We start from the raw sequence: 23,820 nt of genomic DNA, 5'->3' as shown, positions 1-23,820 counted from the left end.
ACTACAGACTTGAGTGTCTCTTTCTGCTCTTGCCCTTCCTACCAATAGGCCCTTGCAGAGATATATGTTTTCTTAATAACTGAGTAACAATGGCTTGACAACCAGATAAAGCATCACCCCAAAACTGTAATATAAAACATAGCTCCCATTCATTTGCTGCTTTTGCCTTTGCTCTCAGACTAAATTGGTAAAGTTTGTTTGTTTATATTTTTAAAGAACATTTCCACCAAAGGCCTTCAAAGCAATGCAGAACAAAGTAAAACACATGCACCTCACAATAAAATAAAAATAATATTAAAATATTTTAAAACCCTACATAAAAAGGACAAGCATAAATCTGAGCAGCAACAAGCCAAATCCACAACAACAAAAATAACAGAGCAACACAAAAAAGCCACTGCAACCCAAAGGCCAGATAAAACAAAATCTTCTTAACTAAGCATTGGAACATCTGTAGGGGGGGGCACACAGATACCCTGGTGGGGGAACATTCCAGAGCCTTGATGCCACTACTGAGAAGGCCCTATTCCATGTCACCATCAACTACACCTACAACAGTTGTGAGACATGAAGGAGGGCTTCCACCAAAGATCCCAGAAGTGGGCAGGTTCATGTGGCCTTCCTTCAATTTCCATTTTTAAACATTTAATTATTTAAGACATTTATATCCTGACTTCAAGGCTGCTAAGTACAATACGCAAAACCAAATAGAATCGAGCTTACTAAAACACACACACAGCAGAATGCAATACGATAAAAGGCAGCCATTAAAACTTGTTGGCACTCTCCAGCAATAAAAAGTGTTCAGCACACCTAGTTAAAGTACAGAACAGTGCAGGATCCTGAAACCATTCATATTCCAAAATCATTCATATCCCCAAAGCCCTCCTACACAGAAAGCTTTTAGTCATCCGGAAGAAGGCCATTAACGAGGAGGATGCGCTTAAATATGGATGTTCTGAATCACATGGGAAGCCGAGATCATACACATATTTTCCACGCCAGCATCAGCATCCTTGGCAGAGAGTAAATGCTGGCATGGGAAGTAGCCGCGTGAACAGCCATACATTAGCATTGCAATAGGGGTTTTGAGAAGGGCTCCTTCCATGTGTCTAGCCAGTGCATAGAGGAAGAAACGGGACCATATTTTCTGTCCTACCACCAATGCCCACATGCCTCCCAGTTCTACTGTTTCCATTGCATATTGACTATATGCATAGAGGAGGCTCTTTAGAAGATCATTAAGGTGGAAACCAAATCCAGTTTTGCAACTGTAAGAAAGCCACAAAGAGCTATAGCATGGATGATTTTAGAGATACTTCCAAGAACAGTGCCAGCTCCAGGCTTTTGAGAGCTCTTGCACAAGACACCCTCCCTCAGTCAGTCTAGCTTCTCACAACCATTGTCACTAGTTTTTATTACTCCTCCTCCTCCTCTTTCGCATCATTGCTACCACTTGCTTGACAGGCAGGAGGCCATGGAGCAAATACCTGGCATTTACTGCTCCTCCTTCTCACCACCACCTATGTCTGGGTCGGAGAGAGAGGCAGGTGAACAAGCAGTTGCTATGAAGAACAGAAGGAGCAACTCTGGGGTAGGGTCTTATCAGTGGGGTCTTGGCAAGTGCCCAGCCATGCCTATGTTTGATGCTAGCCCTGTCCACAAAAAACTAGAAAGTCTGGCCTATCTTGGCTAGAATCACTGAACAGCGTGTCTTAGTGAAACAATGCCTACCGTTAAGCCATGTGTTTCACTGGAAACCTTGCCTGCCTCTTCCTGTGCCATTAGTGGAAAAGCACAGGGATACTTCCTATGTAATAGGAACAGAGGAGAAGGGTGTATGCTAAAAATTACATTCCTAAACTGGGTGACCACAGCCAAGTGGAAAAACAATTCACACCCAGATGCTGATGTATTGCCAGAGCCAAATGGTTTTGTGCAGAAGGTCTAAAAAGGGGCTGCAGTCAGGGTGAATACTGATACAGCTGCAAGCTGACCACTTCTTTGTTAGGCAGGTTAATAGCGCAGAATGAGCACTGCTGTGTTATCACTGGAAATCATGGTTATTATCTCTGTGTTATCACTGGGAATCATGGTTATTATCTCTGTGTTATCACTGGGAATCATGGTTATCTCTTGAAAGCTGAGGATCTCTTTGTGTTAAGATCTTGAATGAGATGCCCAACAGAGCCTGGAGAAGATGGCATCTTTCTAGTTAAGCAGAAAAGGCAGAGAAAGCCAAAAATCAGGGACAAGAGAACTAGGAGTTGACTGAAGGTGAAGCACCTTGAGGTGCTAGACCTCTCTCTGGGAATCTGATGCTGCTTCCTGATAGGAATACCTCTTTTGCCTCCATTTAATCTCAGCTTCTATATTTTAATCAACCAAATATTACAAAAAGATATCAGAAGTCTTGAATGTTCTCTTATCCAAAGGAAACTAAATCCAGTAGTACTGTCCCTGGAATTTCTCATCACTTGACAAAATGGGGAGCATGAAACAATATTTTATAAATTCACTCTTCATCACTCAAGATATCTCTCATTTTGAATCTGGACTTTTGTCTGTAGTCTTTAAGTCATCACAGGAATCCAGTGGCATTGATCCAACATATGCACATTGGCATCATCCATGTGTTTAGGAGGGATACTCAGTCATCATTTAAAATAGGCACCAGCATTGTATGGCTATTGGGGTGTGGGGTGTGGGAAGTTGCATGCATGACTTGCCTATGGTAAATCCAAAACTCTTGCTAAGATCAGGTTTCTACATGCTTTTGCAAAGCTCAGAAGACCGTACACAGTAACATATAGAAAACACTTCAGCTACAATCACCTGATTTGCATTGCTTCACCTCATGATATTGAGTTGGATCCAGACACAGAGCTTTTGTACCCAGAGGCTTTTTATCCTACAACTTTACTGGGGTTACTGCTTCTGTATTTTTTACATGATTAAGACTGTCCCTTCTCATGCACTTCGGGGGGGGGGGTTCCGCTTGGGGAATTATTTTATCTGCAAGCTCTATATGTTTCCTTACACCACCACTAGATGGCGCTGTGATATAGCACCACTTCCTCTTTTCACGGTGAAATTCAACTTGGCATATTTAAACAGCTCATTACCCACAATCTAAAAAAAAAAAAAAAAGTAGAAAGGTCAGAAAGCAGGGGAGAGAGGCCTTGGGTCTTGATGATGTCATGTAAAGGACCTGCAAATATCTGTAAGTAACCAAGTTCAATCACAGGATACAAGCCCTGTATGGAAAAGCCCTTAGTCATATTTATGAGTAGGCCCACTGAAATATGTGACACTTAAATTTGTCATGACGTTGATTTCAATGGATCTTCTCTTAAGAATGACTAATTTTGCATTCAATCAATTGACACACAAAAGTGACACATGGGCAAGTGGTCACTGTGCTGGAGATGACCATGTGACTAGCTCCTTAGGCATGCTTCCACATTCCAGAAAGGACTCCATATCTTCCATGGCTGCAGAGAAGAAAAGAATCAAAGTTCACCTTTGGGAAGGTTCAACCACTTCTCTGACTCCATGGAAGACTTGGATATTGAAAACGTGGCTAAAACTCAGATGTTACGGTCACTGTAATGACAATTATAGAAGGATAAAAAACAGTTAAGATACAAGTTTCAAGAATATATGAAACCAATAAAACTGCTGTACATGCTGGTGGTTGGAAGCCAGAGGATGTAACACTGTCTGTGGTCAACATGTCACTCGTACATAGTGGAAATGACAGGAAGTCGCTCTAGAGAGCTGTGGCAGCTTTAAGTATGAAGAATATTCACTACCATGGGGATGTTTTAGCAGTACCTCTCATTAAAAGTCATTGCTACAAATATGTAATATTAGCAACCTCAAGAAAGAGAAAACATCAGATCGAAAAGCCATTCAACGACACTCATGGGGCTACTAGACAGTGATTTATTATTATTTTATCTCTTTCTCGCTTGTGGCATTTTTTTTAGACAGATATGATGGACTTTGCCAGGTCATGCTGTCTTTTACTGATTAAGGAATTTCCTGACAATTGAGAATGTTTTAAGAATGACTGCTTTCTGGATGTTGGTGTGGATGTATTTTGGTAGGCCCAGTTTTTGAAGGTTTTGTAAAAAAAACTCAATCATGCAAATATTCTGATGGGAAATAAGACAGTCCATGTTCACACAAAAAGGCATAAACATTTACCTAGAAAGGCCTAGCCTATACTAGGGCTGTGAGGGTTAATCATTTCAGCTCATAGGCAAAGGATGAGGGGAGAGAACGTTCAATAAAAAATCACCCACCTTGCCCACCATTTTTGCCCATACTTTGCTACCTGTTAATGCAAGAGTACACCACACATTCCAGTTCAGTGCCAGTGTGAAGTCAGGAAGTAGTGCCCTCACTCTGAATTGGCTCCAGATATCATCATGTAGTCAAATATGACTGGATACATGGCAACATCTTGAACCAAAATCAGGACAGTGGTTCCTGCTCTTACTCTCACATTTTGTGGTGGATTAAAAGGTGAGGGAGAATGGCATATGCTCAACTATGACTCTTCACTTGCTGCTGGATCCCACAGAGCCTGTTGAAAATCAGGTGAGTGGAAAGGTTTAAAAGATTTCACTTCTTACTGTTTATTCCATTTATTCATTCATTACATGAAGCTCTCTGGGTGGTTCACAGAGAGCTAAAAAGATAAAATACGAAACAATAAAATATAGATAGATAAAATACATATAAAAATTTAAAACTTTCAAACTACGATATAAAAATAAAATGATCAAACAAAAGTTAGCAGCAAGTAATTTAAAATACAGTACCATATTAAAAACAAACTAATAACAGGGTACAGCGTAGGCACTAGGTGAATCCCTCTGGGAACCTCATATGGCAACAAGGGTGCCAGTGCAGAAAAGGCCCTCCATTAGTTTAGTTCTACATGTAACCTCTTTGCACCCAACCTTGCACCCAACTAGTGTTAGTTATGTAGGGATACAAGCTTTAATCAGTCATTAAACAGCTCTCAGCATTCCTCAGCCAGCAGCTAAATTCAATTTCAGTCCTTGTCTTTAATCTGGAATTTCTACAATACTGATGGGATTTGGACTTGTCGTTTTAAAAAACCGCTGTTGGCTCTAGCATAATTCTTTATTCCATTTCCCAAATTAACTAACAAGGCATTACTGAGAATGGCTTTTCCTTTTAGCAGTGCATCTAGCTTTTGTTTATTATGCTCTAAGTCATCATACACTTAAGAAAATATGCCCGTCTTCAAATAACCTAAAAAGGCACATATATTGAAGTTTGGCTAACATGTGCATTTATGAATTTAACAGATTAATCAAATCAATTGGGGGGGAAATAAGATTAATGAACTAAACATTCTTTAGCCAGTTGACAGTACCTACAGTCTGTCTTCAGCTGCCAAAATCAATAACATTCAGAGCTACAAGGGATACTGTGTCCTCAGGTTTCCCTATTGAGATCTGGCAACACAGAGCTTGCAAAGCAGATGGCAACCTTAAACATCCTACCTGTTTGTACTGCATGCAGACAAGCCAATGAGAGTAATTCAGATGAATTCCAAATATATTGCTACCAGAGGGGAAACTAGTTAGCCCAATTGCTGAAAAAGATATGCAGAAGAGCATGTGTCCCTTTAAAGCACTATCTTAAAAATTCACACCAATTGTTACTCAGGAATGAAGGACATGAGCTCTGCATACAGTCAGAAAGTCACAAAGGGCATGTCTAGACCTGGGGATATCCCGGGGATTGCCCCGGGATCATCCCTGTGCGTCCACATGACGCACAGGGGATTCTGGGGGCAGGGAGGGATGAACCCTCCCTTCCACCGGGATATCGCCCTACCCTTTAATCACGGTTTTCCCCTCGGGTTAGGGATGATCCCAAGACCGCGGGAGGTGTGGCCAGGCATCCCGTTTTCGTCCCGGCAAGTAACTGCGAGGAGCCGGGAACAGGCCATGGAGCTCCTCAGGAGCTCCGTGCCCATCGGGGGTGGGTTGGAGGGAGTGGGAGTTTTTTTTTAAAAAAACCCACACACCTCACTTTTGTACAGGAGCGCTCCTGCGCTCTTCCTTGATTAAAAACATACACACAAAAATGGTGGGTGCAACGTCCTCTTCCTTCCAACCCGAATAGGGTTGATCAAACAGCAGGAATCCAGTCACAGGTTCCATGTAGCAAGACCTGGGAGAATGCCCTAGTAAGGTAGATGGTAAAAGTATCTACACTGACTCTCTTTAGTGGCCTTCCCTAACCAGCCAGCTTCATATATCCATAGGTACCTAGGGTCCTACATCTGCAGCAATAATCACAAGATGTTTAATCCTACACTCTTTGCTATTTCTTTTAACTAAATATTATGTATAAAACTTCTGGAGACAAAGCTACTAAATCAAAGCCTTAAAAGTTTGAATGCGCATAAAAATGCCAGTTTCAGAAAGACCCTAATAAGTGCATGGGAAATTTAAGGCGCCTTGTAAAGGTCTGTACACCTAGGGAATTGCAGGCATTAAAAAATAAGTACAGTTAGAGAAAGCAATTTATAGAAGCTAATTAACGGCTCTTTTAAAAAGTGCTTTTGTAATTGAGAAAGTTGGTTTTACATTAAAAAGGGCAAATAGTCCTCAGAAGATATATAGATATATTCTACACAAATCTACTGTGCTCATTATTATAACTTACTAGAAATAATTTTTGACTGAGTTAAAGGGTCATCATAAAAGAAAACTCAGAGTAGTCATAATTCACCTCAAATGAATAACAAATAGATGAGGTTCTCCAGTCCTTCCTAGGTTAAGATGCTTTTCTTTAACAGGGCCTACAAAAAAACTGGATTTCCACTTCTCCAAGGTTGCAAGTTTGATGCATGTTGAAATGGTAACTCACAAAATTAAAACCTCTATATACGTTATGATGGGACAAGGGAGAGGGCTTTCTCTGTGGTGGCACCCCGACTGTGGAATGCCCTCCCCTTGGAGGCCCGATTGGCGCCAACATTGATTTCATTTCGACGCCAAGTAAAAACATGGCTTTTTAACAAAGCCTTTGATGGTTAAACTCACTGGCGCATTGTTTTAACTGTTTTAACTGCATCTATTGCTTTTAAATGATATATTGTTTTAACTTGGATCATGGTTTAATTTGTTTTTAACTGTGTATATTTATTGTTTTATACTGTATGTTTTTATCTGTACGTCGCCCTGAGATCTTAGTGATATAGGGCGGGATATAAATATTTTAAATAAATAAATAATAAATAAAACCAAACATGTTCAGAAGATGGCTAGGTTAGTATGCTTTGCTCCAACATTTGGTTTTCTATGTAAATTGAGAGTTTTGTCCTTTCAGTGTGAGGAAGCTATCAATCATGTGATGTCCCACTAGAGTCTGAACTGGAAAAGTCTAGAAAGATTTTTAGCCATATTCCTTCATTTCACAATATTTATATCCTACCTTTCTAGTCCAAAACTGAATCACTCGAGGCAGCTATCAAACAAATAATGAAAGCCACAATCAACGAGACAAGTTTAAAAATAAATTACGAACCAATAGTAGATAAAAATTACAACAGGAAGAAAGTCAACCAGAATTAAGCAGCCTTAAGGATAAAAACAAAAAAATGTTTTTAGAAGACAGGTAGTCCATTTGTTTGCGGCAGGTAGTCCATTTGTGTGTGGACTACCTGTTCATCTTTGTGGACTATCTGTTCATCTTTAGTGTCACATTTCCCTTTGTCCTCACTATCTTAGAATTACAAGGGACCAAATGGCAAGGTACTTCAACAACCACACTGCCCTTAGCCAGAACTCTGCCCATAAATCCTGCCCAAAGGCTAGCACTTGCACACACTTACATTTTACCCGTAACAGTTTCATCACGTAGTACCTGTAGCATTTCCCTCGAAGTAACTGCAAACCTAGTGTAGATTCTTACTTCCGTCCAGTTAATGACCTAAAGCCCTAGAGGCAGTGGCTAGAGGTAATTTACTGAATGGAACTAACTTCTACTAGTAATTTACCTCAAGCCCAATTACTGCTGCAAAGACATAATGTTTGTGCCAATCTCTTCTGGGGATCTATTTGTGCCATGCCCCCTACAGTGTCCTCCATAAAGATTACACCGTGGGCATGCTGCCTATCAGGATAATCCCACCTCTGCCACTATTTCCTTGAGGTTGCCTCCTTTGTCATGCCTACCTATCAATCTTGGGTTTAGATTGACAGATTTTTAAAGCAGGGATTATTCTTATTTTGTTTCTTCCACACAGCCAACAACAATGGGAGCTAAGCCTGTAACGAATACAACACCAATAAGCAGCAGCATTTGCAATAGGATATACTCAGGCTTCAACAGATTTTTCCTTTTTTTTCCTTGACAAATGAACCCCTAATCTAAGTGGCATCAAAAATACCAAATAGCATTCTCTCTGTGTCATTGTTCTCTCTCTCTCTCTCTCTCTCTTTGCCAAGGAAAAACAAATCTTGCACAAAGTCTGTCAAAGCAGTCAACATTCCCACATACTCTTGCAGCATTTCCTGGATTAATACATCCTTAGGTTATATAATACATCCTTAGGTTCAACAATTAATCACAATGCTCTAATGATCATGCATGGTCATCAGACTCAAACGGCTATGTTCACTGCTTAATTCCCATGTACACACAAGGGCAGCCTAAGACATTTTGTAGCCTGAGGCAAAGGACAAGGTGGCGTCCTTCCCATTCCATGTTCAAAAGCCGACTGGACCAGCAGATGAATCTGTCTTCAGCACTGATGATGAGACAGCATCTTCCTCTGCACCTGAAGGCTAACTTAGGAGGAGCAGAGCACGCCACATTGCACACAGGTCTCTCCTCCAATACCTGATGTGACAGCTTCAACGTGCCTAATGGTAGGACACACACACACACACACACACACACACACCAACTCAGTCATTCACTGAGCAATGTCTTAAAGTTAAATGGGTAAATCATCTGTTATTGAAAAACACTGCAGCTAGAAGGGTGTCAGGAAATATATGGCATGGGTGAAGGGTGGCATGTAGCTTCCAACACAAATTACTGTCATAGAAGGCACTGAGGAAACACTAGTCAGGAAGCTAGAATAAAACTTGATTGTGTTTGACACAAAAAGAGAGCAGGAACAGGAAACTCCTGACTCCACCCAGATACAAATAGGTCCAGTGCCACCTAGTGACTGGACTGTATAACAACACTATCCACACAATTACCGTGGTTGTTTACTACTTTTATAAACTACGCTCCTTCTGAAGCACTCAAGGAGGTTTGCATTTTACAGCAATAGCTTATAATCTGAGGAATATGATACAAATGGGGGGAAGGAATGAGGAGTGTCATGATCTCAAGCTGTCTTGCTGAGATGTCGGACAATAAAGAGATCTACTGTGTAATCTACAAAGCTTTATTCAGCAAATAAACATCTCTTCACACGTGAAGGGAGTAGAATGCTAGGAGCTTTCCTCTAAGCTTAATTAGGATAACGAAGCTAAGCGGTTGTCCTTTCAAGTAAAAGGGAGTGTTTCACACACAGTCCAAGAGCTACTTTAGCTCGGGGGGTGGGGGGTGTCTTTCCGGAGAAGTCTTTTTTCACCTGCTCTCAACTCCGCCTGCTTAACCCTGCAGCAGACTCTGGAATCTGTCAATTTCGAAGTCGTTTCTCCCTCTGACAGAGGCTGAGTTCCCAGGGACTGGGGGAGGATGGGCTCTGAGTCATTGGCATTCTCTCTGATAACCTCCTGGGAAGATTCCTCCTTGACTCCTGAAGAGTCTTGGAGGATCCCCTCCTTTGCTTCCTGTCTTGGCTGGTAAATTTCTAGTCCTCCTCGTCCTCCTCTAGATGCTGAGTTTGATTGACCTCCTGAAACCCCTTTATCCACACTAGGGAGAACAGACTTGATCCTGACAAGGAGGGAAGAAAGCAAACACATTCAACTGCTAATGTTTTCATACTATTTACACAAGGACAAGGTGGAACAGCTTCCAACAGTTCAGGAAGGGGAGGAGCCTCATGGCAGTTGGTCCCCATGAACTCTCTCTGTTGCCACCAGGAGATGCAGGGAGCTCTCTCTGTTGCCACCAGGTGAAGTGTACCTCAAAATCTACAGTCAGGTCCTTGGAACACCTCTGATGGCAGTTGCCCACCAATCAAAATATGCAGCCTCTACTGCATTCCAAGAAAGAGAACAGTTTCAGAGGGGTTTAACAGAAGATTGGAATAAGATACCCCCACCTTGTGCACCTAGAACACTTACTGATGCCAATGGGGACCTTTCATCTACCTTTTTAGCTATGCAGGAGATGGGGGGTTACTCCCATCACAATGGGAAGAGAAAAAATAAGCCCCCTATCCATGCACTCTGTTCCGAAAAAAGAACCCTTCTCCCCCTCCTCCACACGCACATAAGATACATTCCTGCAGTCTACACATGAAGGGGAAGTCTACTTTGGCCTTTAAGAACCTATGTGTCTTGGGCTACCCCTGTATCTACTGAGTCCTGGAAATTAACATGCATGGTTCCATTTAGTCCATATGATTAAGATAACATCAATAGAGAAGTATTCTTTTTTTATGATTACATTTATTCCCCCTTTTTCCTCTTGCAAGGAACCCAGGGCAGCTTTTGTGTTTATTGTATAAAGAAAGCTCTTTCAGATCTCAACAACAAATTGTAACATTTCCAGACGTACATATCAATTACAAATCTTTCCCCATTATTCTCTAATGATTTTCTTTGTTATTCAAGACCAAACTCATCATTATATTCTTTTAAAGGCCTTCAGATGTAATATCCTGATAGTTATTTGGCTTGCATTGACTTTTAAAGCTGCTTCCAAACATTTGATATAAAAAATGTCAAATGTGCGTGAATGAGGAAAAAATAAAAGGCCTTTCCTTCCCTCGTTCTGTTTACTACATCATTTAGATGATATCATCTTTCCTCCAACAATCCAATCTTTACATCTTGAGATCAGATTACACCATAGGGTCCTGTTGTCTTGTCCTAGTTGAACAATTTATGCCTAATGACAAAGCCAAGTGGGGAAATATCTGGGCTAATCCTACTTTCATCTTCCTCTCAGCTTCTAAGCAATTTGTTGTATAATTCCGATCTACACGATATTTCCTTTCATGCTATACTAATGCTTCTAATGGGTCCAGCTGTATTTTCTGTCGTGGTCTAAACTACATCCAAATCACATTCCGACTGATGGAAACAATCAGAAATCTATTTCAGCTGAACAGCCCAGTAATAAAAGGGAACATTTTGTATAAATTCTATTATATTGTCAAGAAATCCTTTTTCCCCCCCCTTGTCTTAGAAGCCTGTAAAACTTCAATTCTGTAAGGCTGGACCTGCATGTACCTGTTAGGCCATCTGTAGGTGTTACCTCGTACCGTTCCTGGCTTCAAGATCAGTGCAGAACTCTCACTAATTGCGTTGAACGGGTTCAACTGAGTGTTGGTGGGAACTTTCTGCTCCACGTAAAGCCTGAAAAGACTCTTTCAGCTAGATTGTGATTCGCTAATAAGAATCAGGGCACCTCCCTTCCTCCTTGAGATATATGTTTTAATTTGTTTGTTTTTACAGGACATTTATAGTTAGTCCTTCTAATTTTCTTACACACACACACACACACACACACACACAAATTTATATTTGGCCAAATATGGAACAAATTAATAGGGGCATTGTAATAGAGGAATCTTAAAAATGGAACTAATTTTAAACTTCAGGTAAAATGTCCATATTCATAACTGATATTTATCCAGACCAAACAACAAAATTTGGTTCTCAAGAGACAGATTAGGGATATGTGAACCTTCCTCTACCCCTACCCCACCCCAACCAATTTCATCCTTTTTTTTTTTTTTACTTGCTTCAACATTCCTCAGATATTTTGCCTGAGAAGAAACCTCCAGATTCACTATGAATTTCGCTTTAGGCAAAATCCAACAACTCACAGGTATGCAGAATTCTCCTCAGATGATCAACTTGAACAGGAATTATTTATTTATTTATTACATTTCTATACCGCCCAATAGCCAGAGCTCTCAAATTAAAATATTGCTTTAAGTATATAGGATGTTGTCTTATATTGAATCAGATAAAGGCTGCATTCGGACAACACAATAGTCAATGGTGGGTTAACAGTCAACTCCATGGTTGATTATTAAGAGGGTACTCCCCACACGACATGATGACAAGAGGGTACTCCCCCACACGACATAGAGCTTCAGCTATTGGATGATATAAAAATGTAATAAATAAATAAATAAATAAATGATTATAATCAAACGTGGTGTAGATCAAGGCCAGTGTCAAATTGACTATTAGTCAACAGTGTGTTTGATTGACACATCCCCTGACCTCTCCCCACACAGTCCTCCCGCTGGCATCCCATCAGCCATTGTGAGTTCTGCTGGCTGGAATAAAGCAGCCGCCACCACTTTGGTCACTCTTGCCAAGGTACTCCATAGTCACTGAAAATAACCAACTGTGTGCAACAAAATAGTAAACTGTTCCTGACAGACAACATGATAAGCAACAGTTGTCCAAATAATCAACTCTGCACAGCGTAGGTTATTTGCGTTAGTTATTTCAGCCAAAAATGTGAAAAAGTCCTGACAGACAACACAACAAACAACTTGTTGACTATTTAACCCATCATTGACTATTTAACCCCCTTCCAACACCTGAAAAGAAGCATTTTCCACCACCTGAAGTTTCCAAACAGTCTTCAAAGCAGCCCCACATTCAGAGCATGACAGGAGTCTAGCCTTGATGCTGCTAGTGCATGGGTAACTGAGGCCAGATCTGCCTTTCCCTAATAGGGTCACACCTGGCATACTAAACTAAACTGTTTGAAGCCAATTCCTAGCCACCTCCATCACTTGTGCTTCCACATATAGAGCTGAGTCCCCCAAGCTTCAAACCCGACGAGTCTAAAAGTAGAAACAATACACCTAGCACAGAGAGCAGTAGAATGAGGCCCAGCATAAAAAGAGAAGATGTGGGAGCCGTAATACTATCTGAATATTAATTCAAAAGAACTCAACATAACTGCTCAAAACTGTATAGATGTGGTAGTCGTGGCTTCAGGGACAAATCCTTAGGGCTGTGCAAATCCAGGTGTCAGATTGGAAAAATTGAAACCGAACGGCCATTTCATGACAGATCTGCCATTTCATGAGGGATCCACCATTTTAATTCACAGAGCCCTAGGCCTCCATAAAGGAGGAACAGTCTACAACTCCCAGCATGCAGTGCCTGAGAGGGCTGAACCTACTGGAGAACAGGGACAGGGGGCATTCTTGTCTTCCCTGCTGCCGCCGCTGTGATCACCTGCTCACAAGCGTGATCGTTCGCTCACCACCACAATCAGCTGCACTCCGTCGTGATCGCCCACTCCCTGACACAATCCAAGATACTCCAGTCCCTGGAAGGGTCCTGTGGTGTTCCACAGGCGCCCCACAGCTGTCTGCTTCCCCCAAGAGCCGAAGCAGGAAGCTGAGCAGCGCCTGTGGAACACACGAGGACCCCTCCAGTGACTGGAGTATCCTGGATCACATCAGGGAGTGAGCGATCCTGATGGATTTGCATAGCCCTACAAAATCTGTCTTTAACACTCCAACCAGTGATGGCCCTGAACACTGATTGGTGCTTACATTCTATTTTCAGTCACACAGAAGGAAGATGTATGATGGCCTTTCCCAACCTGGCACTGTCCAGATGTGTTGGGACCACAACTCCCATAATTCCCAGCCAGCATGGTGTGCTGGCTGTGAATTATGGGAGTTGTGGTGCCAACACATCTGGAGAGCACCAAGATGGGGAAAATTGATGTATGTGATACCAGAACTTTCAGCATCTCTTACCTTCCTCAACGTCATTCCTTAATGAAGCTTCCAGTAGTGCAACACTGGCCTCAAAAGAAACCTTCTTGCGGCTGACAACATTCCTCTTTTTCTCATGTTTCCTCTTCTTGTGCTGCATCTCCTTCTCGTACTGTGCCCACTTCTTCAGCTGCTGAGCCCTGCGTTTCTGAGCTGCCCGGAGCCGCTCTAGCGTGGGGACCTTATCTAGCAGTTGGAGCTCTGTCAACAAGTCCATGTGGGTGTCCATTGCTTCTGTAAATCGTTGATAGGTCAGCCACACTTGTGCCTGGCACCTGGCGACCGTTGTCTGTCACTAAGAGAACATTATGTGGCTGCACCGTGGCCACCAGCACTTCCTAGAGTCTGAAGAGCACATAGTGGAATCCTGGAGAGAGAGAGAGAGAGAGAGAGAGAGAACCAGAAAAATAACTATGTGTATCTTGTGCTAGGCCAAAACAACAACAACGACCAAATACAAAATAGCATTTTCCAAAACTGCTAGATTCTAAATTATTTTAGGTACTATTTTTTCACTTCTTCTGTAACAAATAATTACAACAAGAAAAACATTTCCCCCAACAGCTATCTCTCCAAATACTTATACAGTCAGATAGTCAGTCAGCCCTTTGTATCTTATCTAAACAGACTGAAATTAGATGTACACTGAAGAACTCTACAAGATTTCTTTTACATGCTCAGTTATCCTAGGACAATAAACCCTAAGCTAATAAACCCTAAACTAATTTTCTACCTCTTTTTTGTATAGATCCATCCATTCATCCATTAATTTGTCAAAACCTGAGGTCATAACAAAGAACACAACCACAAAACCCACCGAACTCACTTGTCATGTTTTGTTTCTTTATGCATTAAAACTGAAATTGGAATTAAAAATGGTTCCATGAACCTGGCCGTGTCAGGGATTACAAATCACTTTGATTTATGACAAAATAAATGATAATGTAGATGATTGGTACTACTGATGGGTGAGGTTTACAGATTAATAAAATATACACAATTATTGCATATGAACAATATACTCAGAGGGCCCTGAATTACACAAAACTTGGGATTCTTTGATCTTACAGACAGAAGTGCTGGATCTAGTATCCCAGAATATCAACCCACTAAGGCCTTTGCTAGATCTGCCGGCTTATGCCGGCAGGGAGGCGGGGCCGAGGCGCGCTAACGTTAGCGCGCCTCACCCAGGGTTCCAGACGTCAGACGCGCAGGGACGTCGGATCCCTGCGGCATCCGCCATTTTTTTTATTATTATTTTTTTTTTTTTGCTTTTTACCGGGGGGGGGGGGGGGAGGATGGCAGGGTGGGTGGCAAGGGGTGAGGGCGAGTGAGATCACGCCGCAAGCAGGCGAGCGGCGCTTGCCCGGGCAATGCCTGGCATGGGGCGGCATTGCCCGGGCAAGCGCCGCTCGGCTGCTTGCTCGGGCGGCGGCGGCGCGGCGTGATCTCACCCGCCCTCACCCCTTGCCACCCACCCTGCCATCCTTCCCCCTCCCCTCTCTTCCCCCCCCGGCCGATGGGCACAGCGCTCGTATGAGCGCTGTGCCAGGTCCGTGGCTTTTCGCAGCTCCTCGCGAGTAAGCGAGGAGCCGCGAAAAGCCTCGGAAGTCACTAGACTTCCCCCAGCCCCGGACTGAGGCCGGAGCTGGGGAAAAGGCGCGCCATAAGCGCATTCGCTTATGGCGCGTTAGACCAGGCCTCAGCGCGGCCTGCCGCCGGATTCCCCTGTGCGTCATCTTGACGCACAGCAGGGAAACCGGGTCAGAAGGCGCGCTAAGGCCTCGTCTAGTAACGCCCTAAATTTTGATTGTATGAACAAGCACTAAAATTTCTACCTAAAAAAACGAAACACAGATGTTCACTTCATCTAAGAACACTGCTCTACTCTATTGGGAAAGGGCTGTAGCTTTGCATTAAGAAGGACCAAGGTTCAAGATACGGCCTCTTTGCAAACCTGGACAACTCTTACCAGTCAGTGTAACCCAGAGATGGGCAGAAGGTAGATCAGAATCTACCAGTAGATCCAGGCAGTTTAAACAATAGCAAGCCAAACTATAAGTAACAAAATGGCTGGCCTTGTGCTAATCTCTTTTCTCTCAGCTTTAGTGTTCTTCAAAGGTAAAGTATGAATGTCAAAGAACACTGGTGGCCTTTGACTAGGTCTTTGTCCAGCTGTACTGGCCCGTTTTAGAGTTTTGTGTTACAATACGTGACCTGCAATAACTCAGATATATAGCTCATAGGCTGCAGCAGGTAATTGGAAGAAGGACTGTAGCAGAAGGACTGTGAGCAGCATTCAGTTCTGGTACTTCTATGTGTATATCTTTGCACTAATCTCCTGTTGCTGGATCTCAGGGTTTTTATTTTTAAAAAACAACAGTAGTTCCCACAAGCTTGAAGTCCACCCACCTCTGGATTAGAGTCATTAAATGAAAGGAGGTTAGCAAAGGAGGACAAGACAAGGAATTATGAAATGGGACAGGACAGCGACCAAGGTCACTTCTGCTTTCTGAATCTTCAGCAGATTCTACTGGGCTGTAAATCCGAATTATTTCCCACCACCACCACCAAATATAATTTCTGATAGCCTTGTTCAGACAGTGTAAATAAAGGCAATCAAGTTAGTCAACTTAAATGCAGAGAGATATCAGTTATGGCAAATAGATTTTTATTCTATTGAAACTTACATGCAGTGGAAAAGAAACAGGTCATCATAAAGCAAATGAAAACAAATACTTTTGTTTTCAACAACAACAACAACAAATCACTGTGCAATGGAACATTATAATGTCATAGTTTTAACAGGAAATTTTGTGCCATAGATTGAATTTTCTGAAAAGGTCTTCCTTAGAATTTAGCATTAATTAGGTCACTCTTGTTCTTACACTAGTCACAAAGAACAGTTCCAGTTTCACACAAGCCATGTGCAGTAACACTTTCAGATTGGCTTAGTTGCACATGACAACTTTAGACCAAGTACAGAGCTTTTTCTGTTTCTGTAGAACAGCACTATGGTGGGAGCTGCTTCTCCATGGCGTAATCCCACATGGCTAGGGGTTGCATGTGAAAAATACAGCCACAGAGGTATGGCTTATCACATTGGTTTTTCATACCTGATGGGCACCTGGTTGGAATGGAAGGTGCAGATCTCATGAAAAGACCCATGGCAGCCAGGTGTTGTGCTTGCCTGCACAACATGAAAGCACATACATTGGACCAAGTGTAAGAATGACTTTTCAAGGGCAAGTTCCTGAATATTCACACCTTGCTGAAAATGGGAATATATCTCATTTCTAAATTATCTACATGTAGTGAAAATCAACTCTATGCATCTTCATAGGGTCTTACTTTCTTTTCTTTTTCCTGGTGGGCCTTAACAGTTGCCAGAAACGTAGCCAGGAAAGCTTTGCCCATCACCACCATGTCTGCAAGTCAAGCAGCTGTCAAAGGCACAGGAGCTCTGCCAGAAAAAAGAGCAGGCAACCTTAGATCTTCAACTCTGTATAGCTGACCCCGTCACGTCAAAGGATGATACTCTAATGTGAGGGTAGATAACCTGTGATGCTCCAAATGCTATTAGACTCACATTATCCTTGACTATTGTCCATGCTGGTTGCAGCCCAAAAACAATTATAGGACCACAGGTTGCCTACACCAGCTTTAAAGATATGGATCCTGGATCAACAACTGAGGTGAAGCAATTCTACAGACTTGTTGAATCTGAACAATTCCCTCATGTGGGAAATTTATCCAGTGACTGGGGCTTCTTCTTGCCCCTTCTTTCCAGGTGTATGATAGCTGAAGCAATATCAATAATAATCTAGTCTCATTGACATTCTTAAATCGTTTACTGTGGTCCATAGAGGGGGCCACAGTAAAGGGACATGAAAGACCTTGCAGTAGGGTTAAGATTCATTCTTTTCTTCTTTCTACAAAGTGTGTTCCTCTGGAAATGGCTGGTAAGGATGAGACTGAGAGGTGTGGAATGAGCAGAGGGATTCTTACTTATGAAGTAAGAATTTTGAGGAAATGCTCCTGAGTAGAGTTAGAAAAGGAGTCATGTTGCTCATTTAAGAATCTAACTCAAGAACTTGGGAATTATTTTGAAACTCCGCTGAAATCAATGTGATTTATTCCCAACTTGTTGCACATAGGATTGCAGCCTAAATATTATTTTTTGCCGACTATGAGCCCATCCATTTACTGCTAACCATGATTAAACTTGACAAGCTTTGTTTTTAGGGCATAGTAGCAAACTGTTTAACACGGGGGAATAAAACAAGGCATCCTGCTTCATACTTGGAATCTCTGATTTAATATAATTGAGGCACAGATGTAGAACATGCACAGCTGGAGCAGGAGAAGCAAGGGCAGTAGGACACAGTAGCTTGCCCCATCTCTTCCCCTAAATGTTCTGCAACTAGAAGAATGCTTCATCCTTCAGAAGGCAAGTCAAAAAGTATTTAATTTAATTTTAATGAGAGCATTTCTGACTCACCCAACACTCTACTAAACAGAGTGAAACATCCATGCTAAAAAGAGACACATAGGGGGGGAAATTAGACGATGCTGAGACAGTCTCTGGATGAGGGGGGATAGATATGCCTGGAAGCAAAGGCAGAGGTGGAAATCTGAAGAGTTCAACTCCTACTCAGAGCAACACAGGTGGAGGAGGGAAAGAGCCACAAGGAAAGATGATTAGAACTTTCATGGCAAACACCCCTTTCAAACCAGGATGTCTGCTAGGATGACTTATGCAAAGCAGGCCAAGAGTACATTCTTCTGCTTTCCCACAGCACCGGAGTACATTTTTCATGTGAGCACTACTGAAAAAAAAGGGTGTCTTGTGGTATGCAGCCAACAAGCACTCAACTGCCTCCTTTACTATGCACATAACTCTTTTCTCTCCGTCGGCCCTAACCTCGCCTCCAAGCCATTCCACTGAATGCTAATCCAATTAGAAAAAGAGAAATTGCCTTACATGGAGTCAGATCGTTGGTCCATCTAGCCCAGTATTGCTGGCACTGGCTGGCAACGGCTATCCAGGGTTTCAGAAAGGATTCTTTTTCCTGCCCACCCTGGAGATATCGTGGATCAAACCTAGTTGAGTTAATATTTCCTATACTTTTTCTTAAAGACCATTTCAGAGTGCAGACTTTGGGATTTGTACATCATGTTCAACCTTTTTTTCTGCTTTGCATCCCCCTCCCTTGTGTAATGCTTAACATCTAGCATGAAAAAATCTAAGAACATAAGAAGAGCCCTGCTGGATCAGACCAAGGGTCCATCTAGTCCAGCACTCTGTTCACACAGTGACCAACCAGCTGTCGACCAAGAACCCACAAGCAGGACATGGGTGCAACAGTGTCCTCCAGCCCATGTCCCCAACGTGTGGTGTACATAGGCTTACTGCCTCTGATACTGGACTAGAGAATGCCAATGCTTGCTTATGACTTGTGACATTTTAGTCAACTCTAATAAAGTTATTACCCTAACTATGTTTGGGCTTTTTTTCCTGATAAAAAACAAACACACACACAGCATATTCCCTTTTTTATACTTCATTTCACATTACACAATTATGTCTGCTAACTGAAATCAGGAATCTGAAACCATTGAACCATATTTTCTGTTACGTTCTTCCCATCCTCCACCTTGCAGTACTTATAAAATAATTTCTATCTTGCCTCTTCTGCCCAAAGAGCGAGATCTCAGAACAGCTTACAGCCAAAACACTAAAATCATAGAAATGACATCATCATCATCATCATCATCATCATCATCATCATCATTTCTCTCACATACACACACAATTATAGCCAAGTGACTCAAGAATTAAACATCGTGCAAAAAAACCCCATCCCATGTGCTCTTGCAGCTGGAAGGGGAGATGCTACATTTGACAAACCATTCTAGCTTTGTGTGGGTTGGAAGACAGTAATTACGGGTTTAAATTAAATGCCCAAATGATCAGAATTGTCCCTTTAACAATGTTTCCTGTGAAAGGCTGGAACAACTTCTGTCCACCTTCTGGATGAGATTTGCATGGGATTTCTTTTTCGTTTTGAGGACACAACAGGGGTCCATAAAATGCAAATTTTTCAGCATGAATAAACATTAAAGAAATATATTGTGTAGCTGTGGTGGTTTTTTGTTCATATAGGAATATAATCATTTATTTATTTATTTTAAAAAGGACAGGAGAGAGTTATGCATAGGTTTCAAGAAAACCATGTATTTATCCACTCGCAAGTCTCGCCTATATAACACCCGTTCAAATAGCATTGTTAAGACTTCAATCCATTGCATTATGGGAGGTGAGCATTTATCCTTCCAATGTGATAGTTTAAGTCTTTTAGCTGTCATGGGCTCTGAAAATCCATTTTCGCTGACCATGTGTTAACTTCCAAGAAGCCAGTAGATAGTTTAGGAGGACGCGCACATCTTTCCATATTAAAGATTCTTTCAGTACAAAGTTTATCCTTATGATGACCTCTTCCCAAAAGGGGTCAACTACTAGGCATTGCCAAAAGATATGAATTAAAGAAGCATTAGGTGCTTCTTTACCTAATGCTTCCTTACCTAATGCTACCTGCCAATTGTTTTGATGCTGGTGCTGCCCCCAAAATTCAACAGCACATGGCAGCAGGGATGTGGCCCCCAGAGCACCCCAACTTGCCCCCCTTAAATTCTATGCAATTAAGGCTACTTGTACTTTGACTCTAACAATAGCATAAACTCGATAAGAGCCTGGAAATGCCATGCAATATAGCAACTCTCACTTCCTGCCCTTGTAACTTTTTACTAATTCAGATGTTTACCAGACTACTATGACTAGCGACAATAAAAAGGTCCAACATTAGGTTGACCATATTTGGGAAACCAAAGAAGAGGACAACTGGGGGGCAGGCAGGAAAGCACACTTTCCAGAACATCCCAAAAGCGTGTCATTTCCCCTTGCCACGTTAATGGCAACCAGCATTAGCATGGTGGAGAGGGGGATGACTTTCTTTCTGAAGGCCCCAGAAAGCATATCATTCCTGCCACCGCCCCCAACTGCTGCAATTGAGTCCTTTTCTATAATGTCCAGGAATGGCATGCTTTCCTCATTAAAGCCCCAATTGGAGCAGTGGGGAGAGTGACGTGCCTCCAGAAAGCACATCATTCCCCCCGCCATGCTAAAGGGGAAAGCGTGTCATTCCCAGACATTATAGGAAATTACAGAAAATCCCCCCTTAACATGCAGGATAGAACAAAAACCCAGACAAATCTGGGGAAATCCTGACAGGTGGTCACCCTATCCAACACACACATCATATTTTCCAGCATAACTAATCATTAAATAGTTATTGATCAACATCTGGGTAAGCACTGCAGGCTTTTTACATTACTGGGCTCAGACAGTTCAGAAAGTTTTGGAACACAAGAAAGAAAGAGATACATGGATGTGAAGCTAGCTTTGCTACAGCCAGTACTGTAGCCTGATCACCTGATATATTTCAGTCTAAAAATATTTTAAAATGCCATTAAAAAAAACGTAGAACATGGTGGTATGTGCCAAAAGGTCAAGTGCAGGAGTGGGCAACTTTTTTTGGCACAAAAGGAAAAGGCATTGGGAGGGAGGAAGAAAAAAATGAACAAACTCAAGCACTAGCTCTTTCTAGTACATGAGAAAATATCCTAAAAATTATGGGTGGTATTTTTCTTCTTCATTTTACAATTACCAGATCGTACTTTGTGAAATTGTGAATTGCAAAAACAAAAAAAGTGGGGCAGTGCATGACGGCCAAACACAATTGCCACCATTTCCCTGTTGTTGTTTGGCCTTTGGTACTAAACCAATGGAAATAAAAATAAAAATGTATTTCAATATTTTCTTCCAGTCCATTCTACCCAATAGAATGACATCTGAACAGAGTTTGACCACATTTTTCATTAGGTAACAAGAGGAAATAGGCACTAGGATGCAACAGCCCAGACACCTCCAAGAATGTCTGGACAACTATAAACTAGACTGGGGCCGGATCTACACTACTGCTTTAAAGCGCTATAAAACTGTTATAAAGCACTTTAAAGCAATACTGTAGATCCGGCCTAGATCAGTGATACCTTCATGGGTTCCAGGTTGCAGATAGCAAGTGATGGGAATGTCCACTTGCCTGAAACCTTGGACATCTGCTCCCAGCCAGAGGAGACTATACTGGGTAAAAAGGATGGATGGATGGTCTGACTTGGTAATAAAGCAGCTGCCTATAAATAAATAAATTTATTCCTATAAAATAAATAAATGTTATGGCGGGGGCATGTGCAGAAGGTCCCAGGTTTACTTCCTGGCATCTCTAGGAAGTTCAGGGGGAAAAAAAAGATGAAATGTTGGAAAGCTGCTGCCAGTCAGTGTCGACAATACCGAGCTAGAAGGAACAATGGTCTGACTTAGTCTGAGGCAGCTTCCTCTGTGTGTGCATGCATGCGTATGCACATTAGACAGCCAGCACCAAAGCTGTTCTCTGCAGCCACCGCTCACCTGCTAAGGAAGCCATACCAAGGTGGAGACGAAGGCAAAAGCAAAGGCACTCAACCAAATCGGCAGCCCTGTGCGCTCACCCAGGCACGTACCCAAAATAGCCATTGTCATATGAACAGCAACTTGCTACCAGCAAGCGACCTCTTCGCTTCGCTACAAATGATCCACCGATGGCACTGCTTATAGTTTCCTAGGAGCAAATGCAGCAGCCAGGAAGGGCCGGGTGGAGGCAGCGTTTATAAGCACATAATCTGCACGCAAACTCTGAGGGAAGGGCAACTGGCCAGCTTCTTTGCAACTTTGGTGCAACTTATTAATTAGCACATGACACAGTTCAGAAACCCCGTGCAGGTCTCCGTTCTGCCGCACAGGCTGTCCATTTGAAAAATGACCTAGTTTCCTTCCCAGTATTAACAAAAATACACTTGCCGGTTTCGCTTTTTTGCACAAACTGGTCAGTCTAATTATAGCACAGCCACGATGTTCACTTACCTGTGAAGCAGCAGAGGCCACAGTAGTTCACAAGGCACTGCATCTATGCACTCTCTCTTTCCCTCGACCTCTCGACACCCCGCCCCCGCCTGCCTCTCTCTCTCTCTCTCTCTCTCTCTAAGGAGAGTGTTGCTCTTCTCTACGAGCCCAGATCTGTTTCCATGAGCTCAGCACTTCCGTTTCTTGAGATGTGCTGAGAACACCCTGCAAGCCGTGATGCACAAGCAGAAGTGTGGAAAGGAGAATATCTACCTCTGCAGCCAAAGCAAACAAGAGAGAGAGAGAAGAGAAGTGGCATGGCGGGGTGGGGGGTGGGTGGGGGAGAGAAGCCATTTTATGACAGTTGGGCTGTAGGTTTTGCAAAAACTCATTCAAAAATCCAGAACTGCTAAGGAGGGTGGGGTGGGAGGAGATGACAAGCATTTCTATATTTCCTCTGCTAACAAAAGTTCAATACACAGCTTCTGCTAACATGTGAGTGAAAAGTAGCCCTTGTATCTCCAGCACGCTAACCTGCATCCTGAAATATTACCCAATGCATTTTGATTTTCTTCTCGGTATATCTTTCGCCCATGCTGGCAGGTACTGACTGCTCAGATGTATCTAGTGTTCATTTGTCTGTTAGCAGTATTAAATCATTTGTCCTGAAGACTTCAGACTGTAAAAAAAAGTGGGGGATTCCAGCATCTTTCCACACTCCACTTCTCCCCCTGCCTTTTCCCAAGGGCAGCCATGTAGCCTACTTCACAGACAGCAGTTCTATAGTTGAAGCTGTCCTCTATTTGCAGGGCTATCTAAGCCAAGCACATTTTAAAGATAAAACCATAGAAAGGGAGAGCCTTAA

The 23,820-nt window shown here is 42.4% G+C and overlaps 1 protein-coding gene across 2 annotated transcripts in view; it reads right to left on the bottom strand.

Annotated features, from left to right (window-relative positions):
• Positions 1-23,820, bottom strand: part of PPP1R16B (protein phosphatase 1 regulatory subunit 16B) — a 124,775-nt gene that overhangs the window by 63,437 nt on the left and 37,518 nt on the right. For both annotated transcript variants that reach the window (XM_063145485.1, XM_063145493.1), the window contains exon 2: positions 13,940-14,324. In XM_063145485.1, coding sequence (XP_063001555.1) covers positions 13,940-14,186 — 247 coding nt within the window. In that variant the 5' untranslated portion in view covers positions 14,187-14,324. The remainder of the gene's footprint in view (positions 1-13,939; positions 14,325-23,820) is intronic.

Source organism: Elgaria multicarinata, chromosome 1 (genome assembly GCF_023053635.1).
Source record: "Elgaria multicarinata webbii isolate HBS135686 ecotype San Diego chromosome 1, rElgMul1.1.pri, whole genome shotgun sequence".
In the NCBI taxonomy this organism is placed as follows: Eukaryota; Metazoa; Chordata; class Lepidosauria; order Squamata; family Anguidae; genus Elgaria; species Elgaria multicarinata.
Note: the sequence above shows the minus strand (reverse complement) of the source record. Positions and strands in the feature narration are given on the sequence as shown.